Source organism: Acartia tonsa, chromosome 11, assembly GCF_053477335.1.
Source record: "Acartia tonsa isolate MP-2025a chromosome 11, ASM5347733v1, whole genome shotgun sequence".
In the NCBI taxonomy this organism is placed as follows: Eukaryota; Metazoa; Arthropoda; class Copepoda; order Calanoida; family Acartiidae; genus Acartia; species Acartia tonsa.
Window position 1 is genome coordinate 46,549,087 of NC_137270.1, and position 21,206 is coordinate 46,570,292.

At 31.7% G+C, this 21,206-nt stretch overlaps 1 protein-coding gene across 1 annotated transcript in view; it reads right to left on the reverse strand.

The window, feature by feature from the left end:
* The window catches only part of LOC145332777 (G protein-activated inward rectifier potassium channel 3-like), a 41,494-nt gene that overhangs the window by 16,702 nt on the left and 3,586 nt on the right, over positions 1–21,206 (reverse strand). Inside the window, exons 2-12 of the mRNA XM_080177837.1 lie at positions 11,424–11,480; positions 10,294–10,355; positions 9,454–9,534; positions 6,729–6,791; positions 4,683–4,781; positions 4,079–4,155; positions 3,462–3,540; positions 2,604–2,692; positions 2,107–2,191; positions 660–733; positions 347–458 (exon numbers count right to left, since the gene is read on the reverse strand). Coding sequence (XP_080033963.1) covers positions 347–458; positions 660–733; positions 2,107–2,191; positions 2,604–2,692; positions 3,462–3,540; positions 4,079–4,155; positions 4,683–4,781; positions 6,729–6,791; positions 9,454–9,534; positions 10,294–10,355; positions 11,424–11,480 — 878 coding nt within the window. The remainder of the gene's footprint in view (positions 1–346; positions 459–659; positions 734–2,106; positions 2,192–2,603; positions 2,693–3,461; positions 3,541–4,078; positions 4,156–4,682; positions 4,782–6,728; positions 6,792–9,453; positions 9,535–10,293; positions 10,356–11,423; positions 11,481–21,206) is intronic.

The window sequence follows — 21,206 nt, forward strand, 5'->3', positions numbered from 1 at the left end:
AACTCTATCTATCTATCTATCTATCTATCTATCTATTTATCTATCTATCTATCTATCTATCTATCTATCTATCTATCTATCTATCTATCTATCTATCTATCTATTTATCTACCTTATGAACAAATATAGCCCTGGCATGTGCCTCTAGCAGATGTGAAGACCTCATATTACCAACTCTATCTATCTATCTACCTATCTATCTATCTATCTATCTATCTATCTATCTATCTATCTATCTACCTTATGAACAAATATAGCCCTGGCATGTGCCTCTAGCAGATGTGAAGACCTCATATTACCAACTCTATCTATCTATCTACATCTATCTATCTATCTATTTATCTACCTTATGCACAAATATAGCCCTGGCATGTGCCTCTAGCAGATGTGAAGACCTCATATTACCAACTCGAAACAGCAGATATAGAAATCCATTTCTTACAGTTATTACAGCGTTCCTGAAAATCATAAAAAGTAAGGTGAGATTCTAAAGCAAGGATGACAACATTATTGAATGCGAATACCAATTTTATAATAGCAATTTAATTTAATATTGATTTAAATTACTTAAAATTCATTTTGAGAAGTAATGGACGTAACATACAAACTGATTAAGAACATTTATAATAAAAAAGTAGCTTCGGTACTGAAAATCTTACTTTGAAAACATAAGAGTATTTGATCTCTGCTTGGGCCTTGCTAACTTGGCAAATACTATACCAGCCATGCATGCCTAAATATACAGATGATTGTTATTTATCGCATCGTATCATAGATAGCTTTCCGCGGGTATTAAAATGAAAAAATTAAATAATAAACCAGTTTTGTAACTCCCGAGGGGCTGAAGGCTCGTGCTGAGCTGGATCTTTAAATCATTTTAGTGGTGAGCCAGATCGGGGTCAGCCAACTTTCCACCAATGATAGCACAGCATTTTATGAAATACCGCGCTGTGATTGGCTGAAATTCGGCTCACCCCGATCTGGCTCACCACTATAATGATGTAAAGATCCAGCTCTAATGAAACTGGTATGAATTTTATTTTATCATCCGTGAATAGATGAAAATTAAATTGAATGATGGAGAGATAAATAGATTGATAGATAGATAAAAAAAATAGATAGTTAGATAGATTTAAAAAGAGTGGTAGATAGATATAATAGTGGATAGATAATAAGATTGATAGATACATATTGAAGAATGACACCTTCCTCATGGCTATAGATAGATAGAATGATGGATGGATGGATAATAAGATTGATATATAGATAAATGGATATAAAAATACCTGAATGATAACTCCAGCTATAGATTGTACACATTGAAGAATAACAGCTTCTTTATATCGATAGATAGATAGATAGATAAATAGATAGATAAATACCTGAATGATAACTCCAGCTATTGATTGTACACATTGAAGAATAACAGCTTCTTATTGTGGATAGAATGAGGGATAGATAGAGAAAAAGATAGATAGATAAATACCTGAATAATAACTCCAGCTATAGAGTGTACACATTGAATAATAACAGCTTCTTTATATCGATAGATAGATAGGTAGATAAATAGATAGATAGATAGATAGATAGATTGATAGATAGATTGATAGATAGATTGATAAATAAATTGATTGATAGGTAGAGAAATAGATAGATAAGTACCTGAATGATAACTCCAGCTATAGATTGTACACATTGAAGAATAACAGCTTCTTACTGTCGATAGATAGATAGATGGATAGATAAATAGATGTATAAATACCTGAATGATAACTCCAGCTATAGATTGTACACATTGAAGAATAACAGCTTCCTCAAGTTGATAGATAGATAGATGGATAGATAATAAGATTGATAGATAGATAGATAAATGGATTAATAAATACCTGAATGATAACTCCAGCTATAGATTGTACACATTGAAGAATAACAGCTTCTTTATATCAATAGATAGATAGATAGATATATAAATACCTGAATGATAACTCCAGCTATAGATTGTACACATTGAGGAATAACAGCTTCTTCATATCAATGGATAGATAGATAGAATGATAGAGAAATAGATAGATAGATAAATAGATTGATAGATAGATAGATGAATACCTGAATGATAACTCCAGCTATTGATTGTACACATTGAAGAATAACTGCTTCTGGACATTTTTCAGTTGTTTGTCTGCTACCATAACTACGAGAAAATATGGTATTATTTATCACATCGTATTATAGACAGCTTTTTGCGGATATTATAATGAAAAATTATAAGATTAAACATATTTTTGCTACCCCCAAGGGGTCAAAGTTACTTGCTAACAAAGCTGGTATTGATATTTATTTTAACATTCGTGGTAAATTGTCTGAAATACGATTTTTTCAGTATGGCTGAGAACCCATTCTAATTCTCTGAATATTGATCGATTTGAAGGCATACTGGAAAAATTTGTATTTAATTTTTAAAAAATCTAATCTCTTTTGAAGATTGTTAGACATTTTATTTTTTATTTGTAGAGCTATAACCCATGATTTCAAGCATTTTAAAGAATTTATTTAGCAAAGGACAAATCCATCTTCTGTTAAAATATTTAAATTTGTAAGCCTACCCAATAGTATGTTGAGTTTCTACTGAGAAAAGGAAGGCTGATGTAAAATCATAAGTAGCTAGCACACAAGGAGTCCACCCTGATTCTTCCTATATAGATAGATAGATAGACAGTTAGATAGATAAACAAATAGATAGATAGATATATATCTAGATAGATAGATAACATAGAATGATCAACACAGTTTAATTAAACATGTTATTTTTATTTGATAAGTCCAATACACAATGTTTCATGTCAAGAACAATCTTCAGTTGGATAAATAAAAATACATGACAGATAAATAGATAAATAAATAGACAGATAGATAGACAGGCAGATAGATAGATAGATAGAAAGTCTGATGTAAAATCATAAGTAGCTAGCACACAAGGAGTCCACCCTGATTCTTCCTATATAGATAGATAGATAGGCAGTTAGATATATAGACAGGTAGATAGATAGATAGAAAGAATAATAGATAGATAGATATAAAGTCTGATGTAAAATCATAAGTAGCTAGCACACAAGGAGTCCACCCTGATTCTTCCTAAATAGAAAGACAGTTAGATAGACAGATAGATACATAGATAGGCATATAGATAATTAAAAAGTCTGATGTAAAACATAAGTAGCTAGCACACAAGGAGTCCACCCTAATTCCTCCTAGATAGATAGGTAGATAGATAGAAAGAAAGATAGGTAGATAAATAGACAATAAGATAGATAAATCTAAATCAGATTCATAAGTAGGTAGCATACAAGGACTCCATTCTGATTATAGATAGATTGATTGAAGAATTACAGACAGATATACATCCATAAAATCAGATAAATAGATGGACATACAAAAACAGACAGATAGATAAATATTCCTACTTGTTTATCAGGTAAATGGTCCTCCTCAAAGTCCCCGTGTGCCCAACAAATCAGGTACCAGATGCCAGCAAAGCCAAGCCTAAAAAAAACATTTAAACAGGGTGTCCAAAACATTTTGACATTAAAACAATAAAAATAAAATAAAAATCTTTCATTGATTGGTCAATTTCAGATATATTTGTTTACATTATAACAATTAAATTTTATTAAAAATTTAAGAAAAAAAATCTTCTAACAGAATTTTATTAACATAATCTAAGATGGCGTCAATACATGTAAAATAACATTTTCAAGACAAAATAAAATTTTTAACATCTTTTCTCACAGACTGGATTTTGACAAACAGTTTTTTCAAAGTGTGTAAACTCTATTGAATGGCAAAGGTTTAAACCTCATTTCTTTATACTACATAATTTTTCTTACTATTTTGCAAACTCAAATATTTTTCCATAGTCAAAAACATTGAAAAAATCCCTAGCAAAACATTTAAGAAACATTAGGAGCTGAATTAAAACATTCAATAGTGTTAACATAAATCTGTATAGTGCTCTATGCAAAAAATGTTTAATCTATATGAAAGAATAATGGTTTAAGTTCATAGTATCTGAAAAAATTACCATGATAAGAAAAAGCTGGCTATGAAAGCTAGTAGCGTATATCTCCATTGCATATCAACACATGTTGTAAATACATCCTGAAAAAAAAGAAAATATTATCTTTTTTTATTTTCTAACAATTTTGTCAACAATTGCAAGAAAAATTTGGCTAAAGGCCCTAACTGTGCATGGGAATAAGTTTCACCTATAAACAGGCTATTGAATTTTCTATACTAAAATGTCACCTGCAAGTTATAGCAGCATTACTTTTTAAAGTAGATTATAGGATTTAACAAAATAATTTGGGATTTAGACTTGAAACTTTATAAAAATAATACTTTTTCTCCGGTGGATAGGAACCGGTTCTCATCCATACGAAAAAACTATGTCTAGCATCGTATTATATCCAGTTTTCTACGAATACAGAAATGTGCAATCATCAGATTAAAACCAGTTTTTTAGCCGGTGCCTTCGGCACCTCGGGGCTAAAAAAACTAGTTTTAATATTATAATTGTACATTCTATATCCGCGGAAAGCCGTTTATAATACGATACGAGAAATAACTATTACTTGATTCTTTTTTTTAAATAAAAAAATGTTAAATTGAACATTTTAATCTCTTACTTTTATGAATTGCCGTCTTTTCTTAGACACCCTGTAAAGTTGAACATTGCAGTCACCATGCTTTGAAACTATTCTCCGCCGAGCTAATCTTTTTTGTTCCTAAAATGTATAAAATTATTGGACACACTGCAGAGAATAATATTGCATATTTAAAACTATTCTCCGCCGAGCTAATCTTTTCTGCTCCTAAAATAGTATAAAAAAATTATTGGACACCCTGTAAAGTTGAACATTGCAGTCGCCATGCTTTGATACTATTCTCCGCCGGGCTAATCTTTTCTGTTCCTAAACATGTATAAAATTATTGGACACCCTGTAGAATTAAACCATCCTATTATATAAAGTATTAAGCTTTTTTTCTGTAGCGAAGGATCTCGCTAAACGCCGATCAGATTTGTATCTTCTTTACAGTGAAGCTTCTTAAAGTTCCACGGAGGATTTTTAACTATTTTGGGGGAGGGTTAATCATCTTTTTTACTTTTCTCTCAAAAACTTTAATTGAAAATGGGGGGGGGGGAGATCGTCTCCTCCCTTTTCAATTTAAGTGGCCCTAGAGGCTTCTAGGGCCGTAGCCGCTAGTACTCAATAACTCAATTGATCTGTCAGTCTATCGGTACTGCTCTCTCAAAGTTTTGAGAGAAATACGTGGTTTTTTTTGTTAAGATTGATATAACCACTGTAATATTTATGAATGTTTTCAACCTTGTTTATATATTACCGAGATTTAAATGGACAAACATATATGTATATTTATAATCTTTTACATGAAGATTAAAGATAAATATCTCTGATTTTTAATTAGTATTGAAAATTTTCTTAAAAATGAAAATTTTGAAACAGGTTAGGATTGAAATCTTTTATCAATCTACATCATTCAGAATCAAACATTTTCCTATTTTCCTTATAATTTTTTAAAGTAGCGATTCTACTTTATACTTCACTTTGTCAGTCCGTCCATAACGATATGAAGAAAATGTTCTCAACTGCTATTCAAGATAGACAGCTGATAATTTTTGTGATATCATTATGCTTTAAAAGTCATATTTTCGAATTCGTGATTCGATACTTATGGATGTTGTCATACTTGTTTTCTATGATTGAAAGAAAAATATACATTTATCTAAAACAAATCTTAATTTTATGTACATATTGATATTTCCTTATAAATTTATTTAAATTTTAAAAATTTAGAAGCTAATCCATAATGTAATGCCTTTAGGGGTAAATATTAAATCTTGATTGGATTGTACAATATTACAGAGTCCAAACTTTTAATACTTTTAATCTACATAATTTTTGTAATAATAATTTATAATGCACACAGCCGAGTCTTTTTAAAAGAACAGAAAGTTTTTGCTAGCAGTCGAAAAGGGTGTCCACCATTTGGGTCAGGTTGCTGTCTGGATGATGTATCTATATTTATTAATTGTTTAATCATTATATATTTATCTTTCGTATTTCCCCTCTTTCTTTTCCATTTTCTTTCTTTATTTTTAAAAGCGAAGCTTTTCTATAATTAGGGTCGGTCCGTCCGTACGTCCGCATGGTTATTCCTGTAGTAGTTAGGTACGATTTAGAAAGCGTAGCAACTCTATAATCATTACCAAAATATCCGTACGTCCATTTTAAACATGTTATTTTTTTTACTTTTTTAACAACAAATTTTTATGTTATCTAATCATCAGATTGATCTGATTTTTGTTATATTGATTCCTGGAACAACAAAGTATAATGTAATAAGCGATGCAGCTCTATAATCAAGTCCTAAAAATGTAAGTATGTCCATAAACATTATCCTACATCAAGCAGTTTTTCAACAAATTTACTTACAATTTTGCTTTGACTCTTATACATTTATATTATGATTATTCAGTTCTGACACTATACAAGTGTTAATGTCCGTTTGTCCTACCGTTTCAGTGCTTCGCTTTTATGGATGTTGTCATCCTTGTTTATATCTAGTAGGTATAATTTCTGGCAGTTTCTCGCAATGTGGTGGAAAATACAACGCAAATTGTCGAGTTGCTTTGCTACTAAAAAGTTTACCTTTTTAATTGAATTAGAACGTTTAGCCTTGATATCAACTGCAGTAACTTGAGATTCGTCTTCCTAGAGATAGATAGAAAGATAGATAAATAGATAGATAGATAGATAGCTAGATAGCTAGATAGCTAGATAGTTAGATAGATAGATAGTTTAGCCTTAATCAAAACATTATTGTCTCCTAATCTATGAATTATTTCTTCTTTCTTTAAACTCTTTCTCTTTTTAAAAGCGAAGCTTTTCTATAATTAGGGTCGGTCCGTCCGTACGTCCGTAACGGATAGCTTTTTTCGTTAATTTAGGCATGTTAGAATTGTCCTATCGATTTCAAATTTTGCATGGTGATTCCTTTAATAGTTAAGTAGATTTAGATTTAGTAGCAACTCTATAATCATCATCAAAATGTCCGTAATCATCCGATTGATCTGATTTTTGGTATATTGATTCATAGGACAACAAATTATAATGTAATAAGCGAAGCAACTCTATAATCAAGTCCTAGAAATGTAAGTATGTCCATAAACATTATCCTGAATCAAGCAGTTTTTCAACACATTTTACTTGCAATTTTGCTTTGACTCTTATACATTTATATTATGATTATTCAGTTCTGACACTATACAAGTGTTAATGCCCGTTTGTCCTACTGTTTCAGTGCTTCGCTTTTATGGATGTTGTCATCCTTGTTTTATTTCGAATTGAAAAAAAATGCAGTCTTTATTTGAATTTTACTTATTGTAAAAAAAACATTTTGCTAGAACTCTAAAACTCTAATAATAACCCTAGTTACATTTTCTTATTCAAATATCTCACGGAAAATGAATATAGAACACGCGGATATTATCAAAAAATTTGTCGCAATTTATATTGCTACAATAGTCCTCATTTGTTGGTCAGTTCGTTCTTCCAGTAGAAGGGGAGGGGATGGGGTAAGTGCCTATCGTATATTTAGCCAGCTGGAATAAACATTTTATCAGGGTATGCAAGAATCTCTCACAATATCCACGTATTCTATATATCCATTATAATTATGTAAAGGAGTAACTTAATATTTTATGATTTACTTTTAGGTAATACTTTCTTCCTTTTGCCGCAGCAAGGTTTTATACAAGGTATGGTCGTACTTACAAATGTTAAATGTTGTAAAGTAACAAGCCCTTTTCGCTCCACAGAGGGAGCATAGGCTGCTGACAATTTGGCAGTGTTTCTGTAACAATGTGGCTTTTTTATGGATATGGGATAGGGTTGTCAGCCCTAAGCCCTATGATTGCGGTGTAAAGCGTCCATTGGCCCATCAGACAACCAACCCTTTGATTGCACGACCATTGTCTGAGAAGTCCTAACTGTGCATGGTAGTGAGTTGCACCTGTTTGGGGCCAAGGCATTCCCCCTACTCTAACTATTTATGTCGCGTACCTGACATAGCAGCAGTAGGAACCATTTTTAACGTCTTTAGTTATGACGCGGTGTCGGATCGAGATTCGAACCTATCACCTTCCCGACGACGAGTGGATGCGCTACGTGTTGAGCCACGGTCGCGGGTTAAATGTTGCTATTCATGAAAATTATGCCCTTTTGTACAATTAGTGAAGCTTCTATTTAATTAAACCTGGGGCAGTAACCTAATGGCAATGTTTTGGCATGCTGTTAGGAAGGTGTCGGGTTGGAATTTGAACCACGCTGCTTCATGATGTTAATAATATGAAAAGGGGGTATACCTTGGCCCTTATACAGCTGCAGGCACAGTACTTACTTACAAAGGTTGTGCTGCAATTAAAGGGTTGGTTGTCTCTCCTTTACAAGGTAATTGACAAGGGTAAATGACATGTCTTAAGATTTGTAGTTGATTTATCACTAGAAATAGGTATTACTTTCTTGTTTATTAACGGATTTGAATAGAATGAAAGTTAACAAGCGGAAATAAATATAAGTATCATAGCTGCTATCTAAATGGATAATATCGTCATTGTTCATATTGAATTACACACTTTATTTTGTAACTGTATTGCATATATGCATTTTAATTGTTAAACAATTCTTATTATTGGTCTCTTTTAAATGGATCGATATGTTATTACTTGGATGTTGCACCAGATATTCATGTTCTCCGAAAAAACTGTTTATCCTGGATTTCTACTAATTTAGCTTTCAAGGTTTCGTGATTTTATTTTGGCATTTTATATACAGTTTATCTAATTGGTCCCCGAAGTTTCACAAACATTCTTTATCTATATGTTGTTTTAAAATACTTAAATACTTTTATTTAATTTTGATAAGTTGTTTTAAACTAGCAGTGTCCACTCTTTTCAACCATTTACAAAGGGTTATTTTGTTCATTATCTTTGAGGATGGGAATCAATTTATCGTCCATTGTCAAAACACTCAAAATCGGTGATATTTGTATCAGCACACCTGCTCTATAACTGTCTGTCTGTTTGTCTGTCTGGCTGTCTGTCTGTCTGTCTGTCTGTCTGTCTGTCTGTCTGTCTGTCTGTCTGTCTGTCTGTCTGTCTGTCTGTCTGTCTGTCTGTCTGTCTGTCTCTCTCTCTGTCTGTCTGTCTGTCTGTCTGTCTGTCTGTCTTTCTGTCTGTCTGACTGTCTGCCTGTCTGTCTGTCTGTCTCTCTGTCTGTCTGTCTATCTGATTATCTGTTTATCTGTCTATCTGTATATTTGTCTGTCTGTCTGTCTGTCTGTCTGTCTGTCTGTATGTCTGTAAAAGGTACCTACCTCAATTGGGACCTCAACACTGGGGTTGAAAAAAGCACCAGAGTTTACTGGGGAAAAAGAGTCGGCGTCATTGGGGTTGATCTAAAAATAATAATTATTCCAGTATTGCTTCGAAACCGATTAATATTCGGTGGATTAGAACCGGTTCTCACACTGAAAAAATCATGTATAGCATCGTATTACAGTCAAATTTACATGTGTATTAAATGAAATTAATACCACTTTAGTTAGCCCGTGACTTCATTTTAATATCCGCGGAGAGCTGTCAATAAATAACTATTATAACTAAAAAGGATAATTTCTACTAGATGTATCACACTCGATAACCTATCAGACAAACTAATCCGTCAATGTAATAACAAATTTCTAACAGACAAAGATTTTGTTTATAATAGCTGACATACTATTCGAAAAAAAATGAAAAATAATTGTGTTTTTTTTTACCGAAATGTTAAAAATTTGTAACAAAATAATGTGGTCCTAATAATACAATTATGGAATTAGGTACCTAACTTTCTGTATTTATTTCTTGAATAATATTTTGTTTTTTATATAATACATTCCGTCTTAATGGTGATATAGTTTTGACTGATTAATAACTGATAAATTAATATAGATTTACTTGGATTTTCGTGTACTCTAAGAAAATTCCAGCTAGCTAATGTAACGATTATCCACATCCATCCCCTTTTCCCCATCTACTCCCATCGACGTGAAGGAACTTACTGACCAATAAATAAACACTATATTAGCAACCTAAATGGACGAAACTTGTCATAATATCCACTCATTATATATCAGACAACAAACGCTTCTCCATGAAATAAAAACAAATTTCACCTGAATATGTTCCACGCCACCATCTTCGGTTTCTACAGTTATGAAACATGGAGAGGCTCTTCCTAGATATATAAATAGATAGAGTTAGACATAAATATAAATTACTAATTCGTAAACGATTGTATCATACATAATATTATGTCTTTAAATGTTTCTTGCAAAAAATCTGGTAAGGGATACGTTTTATCAAAAAAATTGTCTTAATATTTATTGTCTTTATATTATTTTCCATTACCTTTGATCTTCATAAAAATGCATGGCAAAATAAGTTTTCTTCTCTCTCTCTCTCTCTCTCTCTCTCTCTCTCTCTCTCTCTCTCTCTCTCTCTCTCTCTCTCTCTCTCTCTCTCTCTTTCCCTCTTTCTTTCCTTCTCTATTTCTTTCTTTTTGTCGTTTTGTCTTTCTCTCTCTCTCTTGATAAGATATCCCAAGTTTAGCTCCGCTAATAAAAGATATAGATCCTTGTTTTTTTTAATATGTTTCCCTGTTCAATAATAAAATTTCGTGCGAAATCTTGTTGAACTGAGAGCAATTTTTTTATTGCATAAAATAACTATAACTATTTCTTTCCCTTAATTTTTGTAAGTTTTGATATTTTTGTATCGCTATTTTTTTAATATTCTATTTTTTCTCTCGTTCTATCTTTCTCTCACTCTCTCTCTTACTCACTATTTTATCTCTCTTTTTCTCATTTCATTTGATCATAATTTTTGTGTATTATAAAGAAAACGTACCAGGGCCGGGTTTAATTTGAAGCGTCACTCTAAAAAAGAACTATATCCGTTCAATGGCCAATGAAATCATTTACTATTTACATATAGACAAACGCACAACCAGTTACTGTATTCTGTTTCTAAAAATATTATCTCCAATATATACTTTCTGAATTAAAACAACTATGCATAGATTTGTTCTTGTTCTTTAAAATAAATGATAAAATAATTAGATTTAAACACTTGGACTTTTTTCTTCCTTTTAATTCATTTAAAATGTACAATTTCTTATGTAATATAAAGCTTTAATTCAGTAATTATCATAAGAAACAAGAACAATGTCCATAAGTAGTATTTAATAGATATTTTTTAGGGAGGTTGTAGGTTGTCTGTTGTGTGTCTGTTGCTTCTCTGTTACCTGAATAGTCTTTATTGAGTTCTGAATCCGGATATTCACTGCCAGATTCTTCACTGTCTGAACAATCAATCAATAACATCAAAATGGATATACCTGGATATATTAACAGGAGAAAATTTGTTGTTAATATAGCTTGCTATTATTGACCTATTTTATTGGTCAAATTGTTCAATTCAGGAGTGGAGGGGATGTGGTTATAGGGGTTGATGTGGGGAATTTATCCAGCTGCGAGTATTACTTTATATCAGAGTACATGCAAATCTGGTGCAACATCCAAGTAATAATATATCGATTAACATACACCATAGAAGCAAAGCTACTCTATAACTAGGGTGTGAACGTCACTGCACATAGCTTCCTTTATAGCATCATGGTGCTCCCAGAAAAGGTCTTGAGGAGTAGATTCAGGAGCCAAAGTCCGTTTAAGAATATCTTGCTCCTAGCCTGAGAAATGACTGAAAAACCACCATGTCAAATGAGCAACGTAAATAAATAGTTGAGGGGGTGGGAATGTTAAAGCCCTAAACAGGCGCAACTCATTACCATGACCAGTTAAGACAAAGGTCGTGCAATCAAAGAGTTGATTGTCTGACATATAATCATGCACAGTGTTATGCAAGTGTTATACACCAAAAATAATGTATCGTAGTGTAGGCAATTAATACTTATGAGCATAATTATTCTTGTCAATTTTTTTTAATCTACAAAATCTGACTGTAAAGAAATTAATAATGAAAAACCAGAAACCTTTGAAAAATTGTGCAGTTAATTGTTTCATAAAAAGATGATCTAATATTCTAAAAATAAAATATTGTGCAGATTTCCTCATTTTGAAAGAAGAACCCCCCAGCCAGGCGCTAAATATTAAAACAGCTGTAGAGCGGCCAATTTTGCAGCTAGGATGACCAAATTTTAGGACGAACTTTTATTTTTCATAACAAAAAAATTACTTTTTCTGATCATCGCCGAAAAACGGCAAATAACGGAAACCGCCATTTTCGGCGGTTACGGCGGTAAAAGGCGGTTGGCGGCACAAATTAATATTTCTCTCTGATTATTGTTGCTCAAGGATTTATCAAAAAAATTTATAGGTCTCTAGCTGTAGAGAAGCCACGATATTCATGATATTTGTCTGTAGTAAAAGCCGGACAAAAATCGGTCATAAAGTCGGTCAGGGAGCGGTCAAACGGTCATAACACTACTTTTCTCAAAAGGTCTTTAATATCTAAGTATTCAACAAAAAAAAATTAGGTTTCTACCTTATACACAAAAGTCATAATGTAGAAATTAAGATTTATTTAGAATTTTTTCTAAATTTGGTGCCACCCAACCGACTTTGACCGGACGCCACGACCGACACAGACCAGATATCCTTATAAGATCAACTCTTGCCGACGTATAATTACTAAACTTAAAAAGTCATGAAGTCACAACTCTCTATCTTCTTTTAAACAAAGAATATGAGCGAGATAAAAAAGAAGAGAGGACGGGGGGGGGGGGGGGGGTTAGTTCAGTAAAGTTGATAGAAAGTGGATATATTTAACCAGCCCCAGCCCAAATAAAGGGTGTTAAAAAAATAACCGATCGCTCACAATTTGAACCACCATAAGTACTTCAAATCTTGGAGATAGACCCCACAATGTTTAGAGTTTTTGATGGGGCATGTAAAAACCTTTCTTTAGACACCTTAACAAGGTTTCTAACTCAATCTATGCCAATTTGACATAAAAAAGACATTCCCATCCAACTTTGAGGCATAACGGCTCTGTCTATTCCTAGTTCTTGATGATTGCCAGGTCGATCTTTTTGATGCCAAATTGGCTAAGATTGTGTTAGAAACATTGTTAAGGTGTCTAAAGAAAGGTCTTTACATGCCCCATCAAAAACTCCAAACATTATGGGGTCTATCTACAAGATTTTAAGTACTTATGGTGGTTCATATTGTGAGCGATTGGTTTTTGCAAGACAAATTTGTAATAAAATATGCACTTTCGGCGTAGGGCAAATTTCTCTGCAAGGGCTAGGTCTTAAGCTCTAGGGCTCTGGAAGGGTAAGTAGATTCAAAATTCAATATTGTTTTCTCATTGTCATTGCTTGGGCATGAATTGTATTATTTTTTATTAGTTTTGGACCAAAACTGTAAGATTTATATTGAAAAAAGTGAAGCGATTGGTTTTTATTTTAACACCCTTTATGTGTCGCAAGGGGGGATTACGGGTGCTAGGTTTCTACTTGATGGATATTGACAAATATTTTTATACCCATCCAATTAGCCTTTCTTCAAAATGAATTTTAGACTAATTTTGGTATTTTTTGGTTACATAGTTATTTTGCAGCTTTTTAAAAGCATAGCTTCTTTGCAATATTAGCCGTCGGTTTATAACAATTTGATTATATTATAAGTAACATTTTTGAAAAATATCATTTTCGATTCTCAAAAAGTATAAGTAGCGCAGCGATAACCAATAGAAAACATAGAAATCCGTATATATTCATTGTGCTTTTAATCAGGGAGTAAGGGAGGGGACAATGGATCGAATATTCAATTTTTAGGAGTCTCAGACTTTGGGTACTGGCTTAAAGGGAATGTGCAAGAATTCAGCAGGTTCTGACTCACTTTAAGTACTAGCGCATCAATGCCCCGCTAACTAGCTGAGTTAGTTTTGAATATAGCAGACAGAAAAATTTGTATTAGATGGCTGGTTTTAACAATTATTTTTCCCAAGAAAATGTTATTTCATGTATAGAAATTCTACTGTGATATTTATATATTAAACAATCTAAAAACCCCTTTGAATTTAGGTGTCAGTTAAAAATATATGAGAAGAGTTGACGAAGTTCTAAACACGATTTTTCTAGTGATTAATTATAGAATGTTTACTACATTGTGATGGTAATTTTGGTCAAATTTTCTGGATAAATCTGGTTTTCATTGCTTTTCAGCGAAAACTGTTATATTGAATTAATTGCCCATTGTCCCCTCCCTTACTCCCAGGCTTTTAATACATTAAATTTTCAAATATCCTTTTATAACAAACAATCATAGATTAATTTGAGTGGCATTGAGACAGTAAGATGTTCGAACGGACGAACGTACTTACTCATAGAGTGGCTGCGCTACAATAAATGCAAAGAGAAAAATTAGTTCTGGTTTCTCGGAAAATGGGCGAGTTTAAATTTTTACAAGCATAGCTTTCATACCATTTCATTAGAATTATCATTACTAAAAGCAAAGTTTTTTTTATGAGTGGAGTCTGTGATCTTTTCGTTATTTTAGGCATGTTAGAATTGGCCCATCGATTTCTTTGGATCATGGTTCCTGTAATAGTTCAAAAAAGTGTAGCAACTCTATACTTTTTTTTTCAAAAAGTCCGAATGTCTATTTAAAACATGCTTATTCTTAACTTATTTCAAACAAGCAGTGTCCAAACTTTTCAACCGGCCATTTTAATTTATTTTCAAGGGAATCAATTTCTATTTTTGATTGTCTTATCCTTTAACATATTTGATTTTAATTAAAATGTCTATTTTTTCATAGTAAATCATTTTAGAATCACTTAGCTTTTAATTGTAAAATGCTATATTGTAAAAACGTTGTTCTATTATTGACATGACAGCTTGGTAGATTTTCTTTTTTTTCCAGGAATAAACCTGTTTCATATTTGTGGTTGCATAGTGTACTTTCACAGAGAGAGAGGGGGAGGACAATAGGCTGTTTATTACACTAGTCCCCAAAGTTTTATAATAGCGTTTTCTTATTCATTGGATTTACAACTTTAGGGATTTTAATGAATTTGATTAGTTTTTTTTATTATTTTCATAAATTTTGATATACATAAGGGGTAACTTTGTGTATTATCATTGTGGATGTACATCAATTTATCCAGGGAGTAAGGGAGGGGACAATGGGCAATTAATTCAATATAAGAGTTATCAAAGAAAGGGCATGAAATCCAGTTTAATCCAATAAAGAAGTTGTATCAACTTTTTTGCTTTTTATTTAAGATAGCTAGCCGGTTCTTTTAGTAAGTAGTAGATGTAAAATTTTTCATAGAATTCAGATATGCAATCGGTTTTTTTGTAGACCTCTTATTTTTTAAGTAATTTAAGTTTTTTAAAAAAATAATTAAGTCGGTTTTAAGGTACTAAAACGCAACAAAATAAAAGAAGAAAATGGCCAGTATGAACAAAAATAGTAAGATCTTTAATTTGACACCTCACTTTTAAAATTCTGTTGAGTAATTGTTGAAAAAATCTATTTTTTTAACCTCGGTTTAATCAAAACATTAAACCTAAATATTTTCTTATACAGACATAAAAAATATGGGTTCATATATACCATTAGAATGAGAAAAATAATATGAATTCATTCTAAGCAAAATTGAAAAAGTTTAAAAAAATTGTAATAAAAAATAGAAAAAATAAAAAGTTTATTTTAAGAATTGTAACTACTAAACTAGCCAATCACAAATCGCAAAAATTGACGAATCGGGAAGCTTAACTTATAAAATTAACCTATAGAATTGCCAGAAAAAAAGGAGAACGTTCATACAATATATACAATAGATACTACAATAAATATAGTGATATTAAAGAACATGTAAAGAATGAAAAATTATGAACAAATATGCATCAGTCTGTTTATAAACTTCAAAACAATGCAGTTAAAAATACATTATTGTTTCTTGTGTTCAAAAAATATCTGCTACATTGCATTGTCTTTTGTTTAGGTTTGGTTCAGGTTTGGTTCAAGCTAACCCTTTAAAGCCGAAAATTATGATTCTTAAAATAAACTTATTTTTTTTATTATAGTTTTATAAAACTTTTTCAATTTTGCTTAGAATAGATTCGTAATATTTTTCTGATTCTAAAGGTATATATGAACCTATGTTTTTTATGTCTGTTTGAGAAAATATTTAGGTCTAAAGTTTTTATTAAACCGAGGTTAAAAAAATAGATTTTTTCATTAATTACTCAACAGAATTTTAAAAGTAAGGTGTCAAATTAAAGATCTTACTATTTTTGTTCATACTGGCCATTTTCTTCTTTTATTTTGTTGCGTTTTAGTACCTTAAAACCGACTTAATTATTTTTTAAAAAAACTTAAATTACTTAAAAAATAAGAGGTCTACAAAAAAACCGATTGCATATCTGAATTCTATGAAAAATTTTACATCTACTACTTACTGAAAGAACCGGCTAGCTATCTTAAATAAAAAGCAAAAAAGTTGATACACCTTCTTTGTAGGAAATTATAAAGGGATTGTTAATTGAATAATAGATTTCCATAGCGTCATGTAAAGTGAAATCACAACTCGTTTTTGATGAAATATATTGAGGTTTTTTGGTGTGATTTTTATATTAAAAGATTATTGGACCCGGCCAGCTGCTAGCAAGAATATGACTGCCCCTTTTTATTCTGTTTTTTTCCCTTGCCCCTTGCCCCCACCTCCCTTCTCCCTTCTCCCCTTCTGCTACATTCCAAACTAACACAACGAGTGTTTATTTCCCTTATCCCTTCTCCCCGTCTGCAATATTCAAAACATACATAACGAGTAGCGGCATTTTATGCGCAAGTCCCCAAACTCAGTCAGAAACTGCTAAATTCTTGCACATTCCCTTTAAGCCAGTCCCCAAAGTCTGAGACTCCTAAAAATTCAATATTCGATCCATTGTCGCCTCCCTTACTCCCTGAATTTATCAGTCTTTGTCTTATCCCTTTAGATCACTGGTACTTTCATCTAGGTACAAGGCTATGGAAGATAATTTAATCCTCTTCCCAATTCTGCTTTTGGTAGATTATATAGAACCCCTCCCCCCTCCTTATTTTTTGATAAATTGAAAATAAGGGGGGGTTTTCTTTTGCCTAATAACATGCATGCAGAGGGCTCTAATCTCGTAGAGCTACCCTGTTCTCACTATAACCTAACCTAACTAATGCCAAGTTCACAAATAACTTTTAAAGGTTGACCGATTTTTTCTGTAGGTCAACCTAAACAAGTACAACCTACATATACCTTTATAAAATCGGTCAACCTAAAGATTCTACAAGTCAACCTAAAATTTCCAGAGGTCGACCTTTGTCTATTGTGAACTGGGCTTAAGTTACAACAATTACAACACAAACAAATTAAGCCTCTCCCCTGTGGAAGAGGTTAGGTTTTTATGTTCTCCACTCGGCACTTCTGAAAGACACTTCTAAACTTTGCTTATTTCTAAACGTACTGTATATTTTTATATGTCCTAAAATAGTTAAAAACTTGTTTTGAGGAATTTGGTATTTCATAAAAGGGCACTATCTGCCCCTTTTCATACAATAATAGATATAAAATATGTATATCTGGATATTATAACAGGGAAAAACTTTCATCAATTTAGGTTGCTAACACGGACAATACTTATTGGTCAGTTCATTCATCCACAATAAGGGGAGGGAAGATGAAAAGAGGGTGGGTAGGGGGGTTCATTATTTAGCCAGCTTCTAGTTTTACATTATCAGAGTACATGATAATCTGGTGCAAGGTTTAATAATAATAAATAATCCAAACATATAATTTTACCATGACAGTAAAATAAAGTATCAAAAATCTTTTATTTTAATCATTCATTTGCTAGAAATCAATTATATTTTTTTTAAGTTCTTTCCAAGATAGTTTCCGAGGATCTTTATGGATAAGACAATGGACGCTAAATTTTTGTACACCCCCAATAATGGCAAACATAATTTTCCATTCTGTAAATTAAAATGAAGTTACTTTTATAGCTATAATTATAGAAGCAAAACTAACAATCAAATAAATCTTTGAATAACAAATTTGACTAATAATTTTCTTTTAATTGTATTATTTGTACTTAACTGCACACCTTTTGTAATGCTTGTCAAAAATGTTGAAAAATGTAAAATTCCAAATTAACCTTGTCTTCAAGATTTAAATATAGATTTTTTAAAAATCTTTTATTATGATGTAATGGTTTTATAAGGAAAATCTTATACAAAAAAAAATTAATTTATCAAGATATCTTCATTTGATACTAACGGCTTCGCGCCCTAAAGGCCTCTAGGGGCACTTGAGAAAAGGATGGCAATTTTATATTTAATTTATTTTTAAGATGGAGATTTTTTGACGGGGTTGGAGGGAGGAGTTACTAGTTAAAAACCTTCCTTAGACCTATGAGAAGCTACACTGAAAAGAAGAACCATATCAGTCCAGTGCAGCGGTCAGAGAATCCTTCAGGGAAAACACACAGTGAACTTTACATCCTGTTACTTTAAAGATAAGAGCCCAAAATGATAAAAAAATGAACCAAGTCATTAATTGATTTAAAGTTTTGATATTTTATTGTTATTTTTAGTCATTGCTGCGCTTTTAATGTTTATACTTGCTCTTGTCGACGGCGTACTTAAACTAACCAATAACTATCTTTCTAACCAACAAGGAAAATAATATCCATTAGAAGCTCAAAGATCGTATAAGTCAAATCATATTTTGAAGATATATCAATAAATTATTTAATAATTTTTATGGACAAGAAGAGAAGAGAGAGTCAACTGTTATTTTAGCTCCCTTAGTAATTGTCAATGTTTCAGAAATACTGCAGTCATAGAGTAGCTGCTCTACTTCAAAGAAAGATTGCAACATCCATAAATAGCAAAGCAAAAAAAGTTATTAATGAACCAAAAGACAAAGATAATTATACAGCATGTATTCAATTTTCTATAAATAGATGAAAAGCTGTAAAATAAAAATGACGTAACATGTATAGGTCTTTTGTAGCTTGACCAACCGACTGACATACCACGTATGTTATATACTGGATGCGAGTCATTATAGGGAACCTTCACAAAAAATAAGCCCTCTATCTTAACAAGAAGCTGATTATATCACGTTTTCTCCCAACTGTTTCTTACATACAGATGGACGGACATTTCTGATTATAGAGTAGCTTGGCTCCTAAAAACTAGTTGTTTGCAATGTAGCTTTAGCATTTAGGCTGTCAACTCAACATAATGAAATGAAATATTTTTAGCCTTTTTTTAATCCTTTATATAATCAACAAAGTGGGAAATCAGGTGCATAAGCGCAGCCACTCTATAACTGTGGTATGTCCGTCCGTCCATACGTCCATCATTTGGATCAACTGTTTTACAGATTGCCTGAACGCGCCATAGGAATTAGTTTTGTGACAATGTAGCTAATAATATGATTTTTAGTATTTGTTTAGTTTATTTATTAAATCTAGTTGCGTCGCCCATAGCCTCTGAAAGGAGGGCGGGAAAGATCAGGAAAATAGCCTAAAACCATCCAAAAACAATTATCCTATAATATAAAGTAATAAGCTTTATTTATCTGTAGCGAAGGATCTCGCTAACCGCTGAACTGATATGGTTCTTCTTTACAGTGAAGACTCTTATAGACTCTGAGATGGTTTTAGGCTATTTTTTTTTTTTAACAATAAGTCTGGGTATGGTTTTAGGCTATTTTTCTGCTCTTCGAATATAGAGCCCCTAGATGCTAGGGGCTCAGACGCTAGCTCCCTATAATTCGGACCAGTATTTTCCGAGATCTTTAGTTTTAGACATAAAAACCTTAAAATAATAGGCTACCAGTTTTTATTCCTTATTTTTGGTCATAATTGTCTTAAATGTAATTTTTTTCATTCAAAATTCAAAAAAACAACTGATGAATAGAAACATACTAATGATTAAAGTACCTTCTTTTAAAAACTTTTCAGTGCTACAATATAATTTTTAAATCGTAATCTTATTCAATTCATTTTTAGATAGCCTAAAATAAATGTTTGGAAAACAATAGCTCTCTCAAATGTAAATAAAACTTGCCTCTAAATCCATTAAAACAATTTTTTCTTAAATATCAAAAAATCTTGTATTGTATTTTAACCATTTCTTATGAATATTTACATTTTTTGCAGCTTAGAATAGGAATTTTAAAAGGCTGTTATATGAATTTATATAAATAGTAAAAGATAAAAATTTACAAATTTATCTAAATTAGTATCTATTTTGAATAGTTAAAGGGATTACATAATTTTAATTAGGCATTTTTTATGCCATTTGATAGCCTTACTTTTTTTGTATTTTCTAAATTCAGCATAACTCAAATAAAATGGAATCGAATATTATATCAGGGAGGTAAATAATATTTCATTGTAAATTAATGAACCAACCAATCACAATTCAATAAAAGTCCCGAAAATGTTAAGCCAATGAAAGTGAGAACGTTCTTATAAAAGTTTGGAGACTAGAGTAACAAACATGCCAATGTCTCCTCCCTCCCTGGTTATATTGGTCCTACGTTCTTTCATTGCTTGGCTAAAACTTTGTGAGAATTTTATTATATCCTGATTGGTTGTTGCAATATTCGCCAATATTTTCAATCTACAGAGGAAGTAATTTTCATTATCAAAATTTTGGGAGTAAATCAATTTATTGTCTTATCCCTTAAGATCCCTGGTTTAAGCACAGATATCTTACCACTGCACTGGACCGATAAAGTTCTTCTTTACAGTAAAGTTGTTTTAGAGGTTTATAATTATTTTTGGGTAGGGTAGCTCTCCCAAGAGAAATCTACACTCGAAAAAAAAATTCCAACACTTTTATTTTTAAATTTTTTGTATTAAAACTAAAATGTAACTCCATGCTCAAACTCAAACTTTAATATGCTTGTTACTTTGCAAAATGGATATTATCATCCTTGTCTAGACGAGAATAAAAACATCGTATAGGGTGAGTAATTTCTAAAGCAATATCCACTTTCATCTAGT